Below are 12,338 nucleotides of genomic sequence, written 5' to 3'. Positions count from 1 at the left end.
CTGCTGGCACACTGCTCGTCAGAAGGGTCACCCGCTCTTTTCCTATTAGTGTTTGGGTGCCAGTCTGGGTGCTGCCCCCAGGATTAAGGAGGCCCTAATCTGAAGTGCTCTGCTAGCCAGGGGCCATGCACGTATCAGTGCTTCTTGCAAGACGTTCCTTCTCACTGACAAGAGAAGCACATGTCTTTAGTATGTCTTTTTCTGCCGCATCCAGTAGGTACCGTAGTTGCTTGCCCAGCTGCCACACAATAGAAGTGTGGGGTTTATTTGAATTTTCAAGGTTGTTGAAAGTGCCTTTTTTATTTTTCTTTCCTCCCTTTCTCTCCCCTTTTCTTCTCTCTCTCTCTCTCACACACACACACACACGTTTAAAAATAAATAAATAAAAAAGGAAACTCCGCAATTTTGCGCTCATTTCCTCCTTGCAGTGCGAATGCACAAAGAGGGGGGGGGCGCTGTGGGGAAGGAGGGAGGGAGGGGTTCCCCCCGGAGGCGGGGCGGGGGCCGGACCGGGGCGCCAGAGCCGGCAGCGGCGAAGCGGGAGGTACCGGCAGCGTACCGGCAGCGGGAGGCGCCGGCAGCCGCCGCCGCCATGGAGCCGGGGGGCAGGCGCGGCCGCGCCGCCGAAGAGGGCCCGCGCCCCGAGGAGGAGGAGGTGGACCCCCGCATCCAGGTGAGGGCCGCCGCGCCTCGCCTGCCTCTCCCGAGGGGCTTCATTTTTTAATTGATTCTGATATGTGTAAAGTGTACATTATAGCTGCTCTAACGATTGCCTGTTTTTCCCCTTACCGTTGCTGTTTAATGTGTATGTGCATACATGCACACGCAGGCATATGTACACCCGTATATGTGCCGGGCGGCGGTGCGGAGCGGCGGCGGGTGTCTGGGCCCCCGCCGAGTGCGGGGGAAGCGCCCCCGGGGCGCCCCAGCCCTTTGTTACCCCGCGGCCCCGGGCAGCGCTCTGCGCCGGGCTCCGTCGGGCGTCCGTCCGGCTGCTGCTGATGCTGAACTCCCCCTCCCCTTTTATTTTTGCCCGTGACAGCGTGACCTTGCTCGTGAAACAGAGCTGACGCTCAGAAATCCGTAAATGGGCGAAAACATAGGGGTTTTAAAATTATTTTTAGTTGGTTAAAAAAGGAGCTTTAGTGGAAGATGGTGTCTCCTCTCTCCGAATGCCTTCTGAAATGCCTTTTATTCTTACGTGGTTTCTAAACAAAGCTTTTCTCCCCAAAATCACATCCAAAATCATGACCAATTGCCTGATGCAAACTTCAGCACGCTGTGGTCCCTGAAATGAATTGTATTTTTAGATCTCTGCAGATTTATGGCTTTTGCCTCTGGCGTTGCTGGGACCGTTTGTCATGAGTGAATATAAGCATGTGCGTACATTGCTGAGAGGATGGATCTTTGGCATAGGGCCCTCCTTGCTGTAATTGTCATTCTTTTCTCCATCCTGAGCATTTCTTTTCCAGGGCTGAGCAGAGCAATCACAAAATTCACAAAACATGGTTACACAGAGCCAAAAGATAGGCTCTTGCTGCCCTGATTTTGAGAAGCTGAGCTCCCTTCGTGCCTATTGATCTAATTTTGGCCTTGGGTTCTTCAGCTTGCAACATGTTTCCACATACCTGGTTTGCACATTGTTGGTGAAACAGTGTTTTTGTCGAGTTTTCTGTTTGGTTGAAAAAGCAGGATACAGTGTCTGACTGTGAGAGCCGCAGCACTCTGAGCCCTATAGTAAAAGGCAATTAGATGATTTCTATGGGAGTGTCTGTTTCAGAAAACATGGATATGCAAATATGTATCTCCCAAATCCTAGGAGCTGGAAATGAAATCTGACCTCTGAGGATAAGAGAACTAAACTGTTGCATTAATTCCTTCCTGATTGTAACCAGAGTCATTCTGTAATCTAGTGGGAAATCACTCAAGTGACAATCAATTTACAGTGTTTGGTTTACACAGCTAAACGTTTCAAGGCGGATTCTGTTACACTGGTTGAAAATTAAATAACATTTGAGTTAGAGAACACTCCTGCTGAAATCATAAGATCTCACATGGAGTAACATGTTGCTCAAAGAAAGAAGGCTATTGGTGTCTGCTCCTGAGGGTTGCTTTTTGTGGTAAGAAAGTCATTAAGAACAAGCTTTGTTTTTACAGTAACTTCATTCATGCCAACACCACCTCTAGTAAATATTTATTCAAGGGATTTAACACCTTTGGTTTTGCTGTTGAGAGATCAAAATGTTGGCACGAAGGCGGACTAAGTAAACGTAATCATATGTCCTATCGACTGGTTGTGTTCTGAAATGGTTTGCCAAAATCCAGAGTAAAATGCTGCAAGACATGTTTCTTATCAATGCTGTGCTTTCACTGCCTCTCTCCTGTGATAGTACTAACTTTATGCTAATCCTTGGGGGGGGGGAGGGGGTGTGTGTATCTCACTGGAAACTAGCAGATAGTGATATACTGATTAACAAGACAGAGCTCACTGTACCTTCTGTTTATTTTTAATAGCAAGGAATAAGCCAGAACAGGAAATCTACTGCCTTAAAATAAAACTATAGAGCTTCCCTGATTGTTTTTCTTGTAAGCAGCAAAACAGAAGACCAGTGGCAAAGTTATTCTAAATGTCTCAGGGTTTCCTCTTTTCACTGAATTTGTAAGTTACAGCCCTTGTGAGCTTTCAGTGGGCATGGTGAATGAGCCTTCTCAGACACTTTTTTCCCCTGATTTCTTAATATCTGTTTGACTTTTCTTTCTAGGGGGAGCTGGAAAAACTAAATCAATCTACAGATGATATCAATCGGAGAGAGACGGAGCTCGAGGTACAATATTCATCCTTGCATTTTCCTTTTGTGCATGTTGGATTTTGTGAGCAACAGAACAGTATTTTTGAGTAGGTTCCCATCTGAATTGTGCTATCCTGAATGGTAATTTGGCAGCAAGAGTCTGGTGATGATTTCTTAAAGGTATGAACTGAGCTAACAGCTGGAACAGAAAGGGAGAAGGTAGAGGGATGCTGATAGTGTGAAGACCGAATGTGGAGAACCCCACCCTCCCACTGCCAAACCCTATTTTTAGGTTTTGAAACTAAACTTAGACAAGTTCTGTTTTTACAAGTCCCTGTTTTGGGTTTGTGTTCTTGTGATTATAGACAGTGAAAGTTTATTTGGTTAAGAGGTCTTTGCCATACCTGCCAGGATCTCCTCCTTGGTGGCTGGTTTGGGTTTTTTTTTTAGCTCGTTAGTTTTGCCTCTTTTGCCATTGCTTTCAGAGTAAGGAAAGTAATGAAGGAGAGTTGAAGGAAAAGACTTCCTACTTGGAGAAAGAGGTTTTCTTGGACACTTAAAAATCTAATGGAAAGTTCTGAAGAAATTGCTTCTAATGCCCCAAATCTGAGCTTCAGCTACTTGGTAGTTATTCTGGAAGGCTCAGCATTATTCATCTAATAACAAATCAAAACAAACTGTCCTACTTGTGTGTCTAAATTTTCTTTTGTTAACTGCAAAACAAAGAGCGTAAAGCCAGCGGAAGTGTAAGATGAATATGCTGCTAAGGGAAAACTGGCATAAAATGCTAATTTATATGCTAAATAATTTTGATAACTTGACAATATTTTGAATATTGTATCAAAACATGCTGACATTGCAGACATGAACATACTCTAAAAATACATCTATAGATTTCTGTTCTGCATCTTCAAAACGTCAAAGTCTGTGGTTCCCGCCCCATATGTCTGTTTTCATGAGATAGGTACCTGGAGCATGGGGTGGTTCCTGGTAGTATTTTAAAATATTGGAGTATCCACTGTATGCACCAGACAGAATACAGGGTTATGAACTTCTTTGGAAACAAAGCAGCCTTGTCACATGGCTATTTTCTTCTCCCTACTTGTTTGCATTTTCTGTGCTTTGTGGCATGTAGATCATGAATTTATTGGCAAATAAACTTAGTGGAATGGGGGACTACTTTTTATGCAAAATTAAACTATATTTCAGCTGTGAAAACTGTTAAGTGTCACTAGCTTGATTTAAATTTTACGCTGGAACTTCAAAAATCAGTATGCTAGTCTGCAACAGTACCAATTAAATGGACTTCAGGACTCTTTATATATGTATATTAGAAAAACCCCATTATATATATGTGTCTTTTCAGTCTCCTTATTTCATGCTGAGGTACTGAAATTGAAAGATGGTGCTATGGATAGTTGCCTGGTTTTCATTAATCTTGTCATAACCTTGCACTGAGGACATATTATGAAGCAGATAGAATAGTAATAATAATGCAAATGCATACTCATGAAATAAGTCCCAATGACTTAAGATGGGATTTTACTGCTTGATTAAAATTATTCATGTGTTCAAGTGTTTGTAGAGCCTGGAGATTTGTAGCTACTGTGTGTGTGACACATGCTGAGCTGTAAAAGCTGAAAGGCTCCTGGATATATCATTGTAAATAAAAGAGCAGTGTTTCCACATTAGCTTGGTCTTATATTGTTGCTTACTTTACTTAGTCTAAGAAATACTAGGTGTTAGATACTGCAGGGAATGATTATATGATGCTTCCTACCTCTATGTCATTAAATGTTTACTGCAGATCATTCTGGAGTACTTACTGTAAGCAGTGTTTGATGGAATTAAATGGAAATATCATCAACAGTATGCTTTCATGAATGTTTCCTCTTCACTCTTCATGTGAAAATCTTACTGGATTGAAGCCAGTTTGTGGTATTGTGCAACTGCATAATTTTTAATCCAGAAAGATTTTCATTACTTTTGATCTGCTTAAATTTCGAGGACAAATGCAGTTGGATGATGTAAGCAAGGATTAATTTATATACATGTTGATAAATGCATTTTAAATGGACTTGTGACCTTTCTAGAGGAAAGATATTAAAAAAACAACACCATTTGTGGTTAGAAGAAAATCCCTGCATTCATACTCTGGACAAGAAAAGAGAGCTTTGCCAGGCAGCCTTATAGCATGAATCCAGACTTTGGAAGGGGGAGTTTAGAACTGGCATCATTCTGCTTCAAAGAATTCCGAAATCCTTGAATGCTGCTGAAAACATGGGCTTCTGGGAGGGTCATGCTGAGTTTGCCTTTGAAGATTTGCTATTTTGACTGTTGTTAGGTACTTTGGGTCCCACTTGCTACCCCCTCCTAGTCTGTGGTGTTGCTGCTATTGCACAGTATTTCATTAGAAGAAAGATGTAGGGGTTTTTAACCAGACAATGGAGTTATATTTATCCTATTCTTCTATTATTACTATTATTATTTTCTTAATCTTTTCAATATCTGGCCATAGTTGACTTTAATGGGAACATAGTATCATTAGGCTATTTGCAGCATAAGATGCTGATTGCCAGCTTCCTGTAACATTACTTTGTGGTCCATACATTCCCACTGTTGAATTTTTTCCAAGAATAATCTGGAAAAGCAATGGGAGTGTTTGAGTAGAAGGTATATTTCTTTGAAGGAAGTTCAGAAAAAGACACCCATGTTTTTGTGACTTGATGTACTCTCTGATAAACAGGAAGAGTAACCTTGTAGCATCTAAGTACTACCAGTGTGTTCTGGACTTCCTGTAGCTTTGCACAAATTGCTCTAAAGGGGACTGCTGACTCTCTCCAGTTCCCATTAACTGGGAAAAGGGGCTGTAGGTGTTAAATGCTTCTAAACCTCATGCTTTTGTTCTCACTGTGCTTCAGGTCTACATCTGCAAAATGGAAGTGAAAATGCTGGTTTACCTGATGGAAATGTTATGGGGCTGAAATCACTAGAGGCTTCTAGGATTTTGAGACTAGGCTTCTCTCGGTGTGGCCACAGACATGTCTGTGTTTCAACAATGTAGAAAATATTGGCGTTTACTGCTCACAGAGGTGACAAAATGGGGAATTCTGTTTTAAGTTGATCAGCCTGACTTTTTTGTATCTTTTAAAAAAAGTTCTGCACCCAAACCACATGTGAGAGGGGTGGATTTACATACATGGCATGACTTGAACAGATACGTTGAAGTTGGCTACATCTATTCTTTTACTTGATATAATTACTCATTTTTTGCTCTTCTGACCTATCCTATTAAACCCTGGAGAAATATGCTGACCTGATGATGCTCACAGCCTGTTCAGGAGTTGTGGAGCTGCTAAAGGGCACTGAGTGGCTGGTAGTTATATGTTGCGTTAATGTATTGCCTGTTAATGAATCTTTGATTAGGCTTGATTTAAAATCCATAATGCTGCTCATACTAAGTGCAACACTGAGCATTACTGACACAGCAAAAAGATGATGAGGGTCCTCTGAGGGATTTAACACTTGGCTTCGCTAACATCCCTGTTTATGTTGGAAGTGTCTGTGAAGAGGTGGGGGAAACATCTTGCAGTGAAGATACAAGTATGTTTTGGCCAAATGCAAGTTAGAGCGGCGCCTTGCTATTTGAGCTTTTTTCCTGTTTATTGGAAAAGCATCTCTATCTGAACTCACATCAGGAGTTGCAAATGTACTTAGCAAATGTGCATGACTTGCCTGTTCAGCTAACTCATACACGTCTTTCACTGGCTCCTGAAAGTACAATTCAGATGTAACAAATTCGCTTGGGGACCCTCTGGCAGCATTGCAGGGAGGGGAAATACAGCACATACCATTAAAATTACCACTGGAATCCCAGCTATCCCAAATGTGGTTTTTGTTAGAGAGAGTTTTTGTGTTGCTGGAGCTACGAGCTTGCCAATGTTTAAGGGGAGGCAACTGCACATGAAAACTGGAGCTGAAGAGTGCTGCTTTCAGCCATGCTTGTTGTAAGTAGGGCCTGGTTAGGATCCTTCTTGTATGCTTTCCTAGGTCCTCTAGTCCTGATCTGCAAGACTTTGTGTTACTTTTAGTCCTGGATTTATCCTAAAGGGCATCCTGGGTTGGTGTTGGGTAGAATCAAAGGAAAAGGGTATATCAGCTGTGATGCTCTTTCACTTGTGAGCCTTCTCGGCATTTGAATCCCTCTCAGAAGGGGAAGAGCTGTTTTATTTAGAGCTGCTCTTCTTACTTCCTCACTAAAATATTTGGTTTAAAAAAAAATTCTCAATCTTTCAAGTTAAGTAGGCTTTTTTAAAAAAATCCTCAATCTTTCAAGTTTTAGATAAACGGCCTGTCAGTGGCAGGAATCTCATTCTGAGCATGCCTGCTTGGCCTGGGGAAACGCCTATCCATAGAAACATCTGCCACCTTATCAGCACCCCTGTGTAGCACTTTCCAGTGTCCATAAAAGAGTACACAGGACGAAGCAGCTCACTGGCTGGTGTTCCAGATGTTTTTTGGAGTGTGATATACATGCATGATGGATTTGTCCAGCACTGGCGGGACAAATCTTTCCGTATCTCTTTATAATCTACTTGTTTCCATAGGAAACGGCTCCTGCATGTGGACTGCTTGTTGTTTGCCTTGTGCTTTCATCCATGGATGAGTAAGGAAAGGCTCCTTCCTCTGCTATGGCTGTGGAAAGATTTTGTTGTCTGAGTCAAAGGGCTTTACTTCATTCATGTTCTTGAAGCAGAGATGGGTTTCTAGCCTAAGGGAAGAGGAAGGGTTAGGCAGAGAAATCTTGTTTTGGAAGGAGCACCCAGTGCCTTCCCCTGCCTGCTTTCCTCTCCCTGCTTCTAAGAGGACTAAAAATACCAGTGTATTTGTAGTCTCAGTCTGTAACTGTCTGCAAGCAGGAGGTTAGAGCAACTTCCAAATACCATTTTTTATTGTTATTAGATAACAAATTAGTACCTGTGTGGAAGAAAAGACTTTTCCTTATGCTTAAAAATTAAGCGAGATGTTACTTAAGCCCTTCCTTGCCCATTGTTTTTAAGGTTTGGTAGTCAGTTTGGTTTACTTGAATTGCTCAGGCACCAAATAGATGTTAAAAATGTCATTAACCTGTTCGATGCTCTGAGGTAGATTTCTGAGCACATGCATGTGCATCTATCTGGTGTGTATGTAATTGGGAAGCCTACCTGCTTTCACACTTGGACGTTGTTGATACTGATGCTATTTTAACTTGGAAATGAGCTTTTGCAGCTGGTAGGTCTCTGCAGCAGAGGAAGGCAGTTACGGATACTGCCTACCTCTTGAAAATAGATGAAGCTTGTCTCTCAGTCAGCAATTTAATTTCCCATGCACCTCCCAGGTTGGTTTAATGGGTTGTCAGAGGTTCTGCATACCAGATTGTCAGAAAGGTCATAGGACAACCTTTGTAAATGAAATTTAGATGTGCTTGGTACTAAGATGTTTCATACCGAGTTGATGTGTTAAGTTCATTTTAGAAAGAAAATTGTTTGAAAATACACACTTCATTTGATGGGCAGAAATAGTTATTTGCCTGTCATCTGGCATCTAACACCACCTCATCACCATCACTTGTGGGAAAGGAAAATGAGCATGCTTTATTCTCCAACATGTGCAGTGTAAGTGTAAAATTATATTTTAGTTTCTTTCCACACTTAAGGGTGGATCTCCAAAATGCTGCTGTATGGATGGCCTGTCATTAAGCGTGGTCCATCTTTTGGTGCAGTAGCAGATAGCTGCCCAGCACGAAGTTACTGGAAACAAAGCCTGCTTTTTGCAATGAAATATTGCAGCAAAAGCATATATGGGGTAGAAGTCTGGCAGGCTCCCTAAAACTGTGCTTGTGAAACCTATCATTTGGGAGAAACGTGCTAAGGATTTCCAGGGAGAAAGTTAATGAGCGTGGAGCTCTTGCAGCTGTAGAACAAGATGTTGGAAAGTAAACTGCAGATGTTCACGTGATGCACTAAGTGCTATGCCTGCTAGTGCATCTGTATGACAAACACCTAGGTAGTGAGAGTCTAGTTACTAAGAATATAACTTAAGTGAGAAGTTTCAACTGCTACTTCTTTTTCTTCCTCACCTTGCGACATGCACTGAGGCTGAAGTGCTCTAATTGGCTTTTGCAGAGCTTTAAAAAGGTTTATCATCTCATTTGAGCTAATAGAAGGGAGAAGACATTGGAAATGTTAGCCAGTCAGCTTTCAGTATCTCCTTTCTGTTTGCAAAATCGGTAACAAGGTGTTCTCAAAAATGATCATGGAAGATTGTGAGTGAATAGAGGGGAAAACATGCTTTTGAAATGTTGTCTGGGTGTTTTGTCAGTTGCATTGCTTCTGTTAGTTTATCTGGTCTGTGTATATATTCAGTGCAGTGATGAAAAACAACCCCATGTGGTTTTTTTCAAAAAAAACCCCCCCCAGAAATGGTGAGTGTGACTCACAGAGTTTGTACCTAAGGCTGCATACTTGCTTTTATTAATAACTAGTGTTTCTGCTGGGAAAGCGTCATCTTTCAAGGAACTGAAATACAGAAACCAGGAATTGAGGACTGTGCTAGAAAAATTGTGTGGCACATGCTGCGCTGCCTTGGTTTTGCTCATGGCAGCAAGTTGCAGGAATTGTCATCTTTTGCTTTCTCTATTATCCATGTGTGCTAGGTAAAGGTCTGAATGAAGCAAGAATTTGGCAGTTACATAGTAACACTTGTAGGGAGGCACATCACACCAGAGGATTTGATAAGTAAGTTGAAGGCGATGTGCTTGTCTCCTAACACAGAGATGTAAGGCTTCCCTCGTGCTGGGGACCATGGATGAACTGCATTGCTGTGCTGTTCCTGAGCCTCTAAGTTTTTGACGTGAGTGTTCTTACAGAAAACACCATAAAGAGGATTTATAGCTTTGAACCACTTCACATGTGGGTTGAAATGTCTCACTGACAGTAACACAGGAAGCTGGATGTAGAGCAGGGAATTAAATTGATTCTCAAGTTATTGCCTTGCCCACAGACCCATCCTTTCCATGAACCACAGATGCACTTTTCATGTCACGTAAGTAGCAAGTGCACCAAGCCCAGCGCTCCTGGTGCAATTGCCTTGGTGCTTCTGTTCTCCCCACTTTCACATGAAGAGTAAAAATAGCTGCTGCACCTGTATTTCGTATTTAAACTTCCCCAGGGGCACTTGCCAGGGGAATTTTGCACTGTCCCAAGGGTGATGACTTTTGCAAATGCTCTGCCGGTGCGTGGCAGGGCCGACACGCTGAGCTGACCCGCTGATTGCGGCTGCGTGTCTGCAGGAGGGAGCTGTGCCCTTGCTCACGGGAGGTGTTGCCATAGCTCCTGGGTAGGAGCTGCGGTCACCAAGACCACGAGAGCTGAATTGGTTCAGATTGAGGAGGCTGGCTGGTGTGAATGCACTGGGTCGCCGCAGGAGCACACATGGTGGAGATGTACAATGTGGGATCATTTGCTTTTGTAGTGTAGTTGGGGCTAGTGGAGAGTAAAAGTGTCGTGTGTAGTACAGGAGAGGGCATGGGTTTAGCACCACACCTTCTCAGAGACCTCAGCATCTTGATGTGTCCAAAGGGGACGGCTGGAAACCTTTGGCTGGGGGGACTGATCCCAGCAGAGTATGAGCATCTGCTTATTCTCTCATGCAGAAGATGGCAGAGCCTGCAGGCTTGTGTGCCTGACAGTCAGGAGCCTGAGAATAAATGTCGTTTAAAACATCATGTGACGGATGACGTGGGTATGAAGTTCTGGGGTGTTTTGGTTTTTGTTATTGTTCTTCACTGGGAAAAAATGAGGATGGTCAGACTCAAATGAAGCGTCAAAATAGAAAGCAGACATCTTTTGGGGAAAATGATAAACTGGAAGTTTGCACCAGTCTATTCTTCAGCTGAAGCTCCCTATTCAGTGTAACTCTGTGAAGTGGGGCTGTGCTCATGGATAAGCACGTGCTTAACCATTTGTGAGACCTGTGCCTCAGGTGCCAGTTACAGGATTAGTTACAGTTTAGTAATTTGTATGTGCTTCATCTGTGTTGGTGGGAGATTAGTGGATACGGAAGTTGTTAGCTTGACCACTCTTGACCACTCTGTCCTTGGTGTTTTTTGGTTTGTTTTTTCTTTTCCTTTTTTTTTTTTTTTTTTTTTTTAAACTTCACGTGGAGACCAGTCCTCTTTTTCCTATTAGACAAGAGTGTACGTAATTATTACGTGAATGAATTTGGGGTAGGTCTCTAAGCACAGATTTGGTAGCGACGGTTTCTTTGTTCCAAGTGCTTATCTCACAAACATGGGAACTGAATTTTTTTGATGAATCAGTGCATAAGGCTTTTTTTACTTAATGCATATACATTTATGTTTTTCTTTTAAATATTTGCTTTCCACAACTAGTATCTTAATATGCAGCTTTCACAAAGTAAGTGAAAACAAGCCTTCAGGCTCATTTGGAAATTTTAATTTTGTACTTGTAGGAAATATTTTTTTTTTGTTAAATATAATTCAGTATTTAACATTTTTCTTGCAATATAGTCAGCATGCTTGCAGTCTTACTTCAGTTACTTGTGAAACTCATTTTAAGCAGCAAACCATATATTGTCCAGTACTTTAATTGGAAATATTCAAACTCTTCTCACTGAAAATCATTGACTCGATACATATCGCTTGAATGATACAATTCAGGCTTTCACTAAGAAATGACATTGACTGGATTGGAGTTGATAAAATAGTAAGTCCATATGCATTTGTTACCCATTTGAATACTTCCTTAGAGTAAATGGGAGTACCTTAGGAATCTAAAGCTATTTGCATTGGACTGAAATATTACCGATGCTGGTTAAGGTTTTAGATAGCACTAAAAAGGAAGCAAAGAAGCTTTTACTGAAGTATGTTGCTTTTTCTGGAAAAACGAATGTATTATTGCATTTTTTTTCCACTTCTGAGAGCGTAGTGGTAGATTCCAATGTATTTTAATTCTTCCAATGAATAAGCAGTTGTGCATTCTAGAAATCCTCAATAATAATGACAAAAAGCTCCTGAATTAGAGCGCTTCTTCGAGCCAGCTGCTTCCTGATAATCAACATGTCACTCCAACAGTCTGTGTAAATCCTGCTCTCTAATTAGAATTACAAGACTTGTTGAGAGCTCACATGGCCCTTGCTCTTGGTATCCTTAAATCCTGGGCCAGGTCCCAGACTGAATTTGCATCTCTCTGCAATAATTCCATTGATTTAGAGTCTGTGTTGGGTGCTGAGATGAAAATGAGAATCACTTTGCTTAAAGGTGTGGAAATTTCAGCAGAGCAGAGAAAATACTGTAATTTCTTCAGCTAATCATGTAAAGAGGGTAACTCATCCAGTTTGGAAGTAGCTGGAATTTATTTTTCTTAAATGTAGTAAATAATAAAAATCAAGTGGAAAGTAGGCATCTTACCCACTGATACAAGCCACAGCTGACAAGATGGGCTTTTATGGCAGGAAGTCTTGCCACAAAGACCTGGAATTGCTGCTATT

At 41.9% G+C, this 12,338-nt stretch overlaps 1 protein-coding gene across 1 annotated transcript in view; it reads left to right on the top strand.

Moving 5' to 3' along the window:
* The first annotated feature begins 513 nt into the window (after positions 1–513).
* Positions 514–12,338, top strand: part of SH3BP5 (SH3 domain binding protein 5) — a 54,373-nt gene continuing 42,548 nt past the window's right edge. The window contains exons 1-2 of the mRNA XM_074860297.1: positions 514–673; positions 2,763–2,825. Of these exons, the coding sequence (XP_074716398.1) occupies positions 593–673; positions 2,763–2,825 (144 nt within the window). The 5' untranslated portion in view covers positions 514–592. The remainder of the gene's footprint in view (positions 674–2,762; positions 2,826–12,338) is intronic.

The sequence above is a fragment of the Strix uralensis genome, chromosome 1 (genome assembly GCF_047716275.1).
Source record: "Strix uralensis isolate ZFMK-TIS-50842 chromosome 1, bStrUra1, whole genome shotgun sequence".
NCBI lineage: Eukaryota > Metazoa > Chordata > Aves > Strigiformes > Strigidae > Strix > Strix uralensis.
The sequence above is the reverse complement of the archived record's forward strand: the minus strand, read 5'-3'. Positions and strand labels throughout refer to the sequence as shown.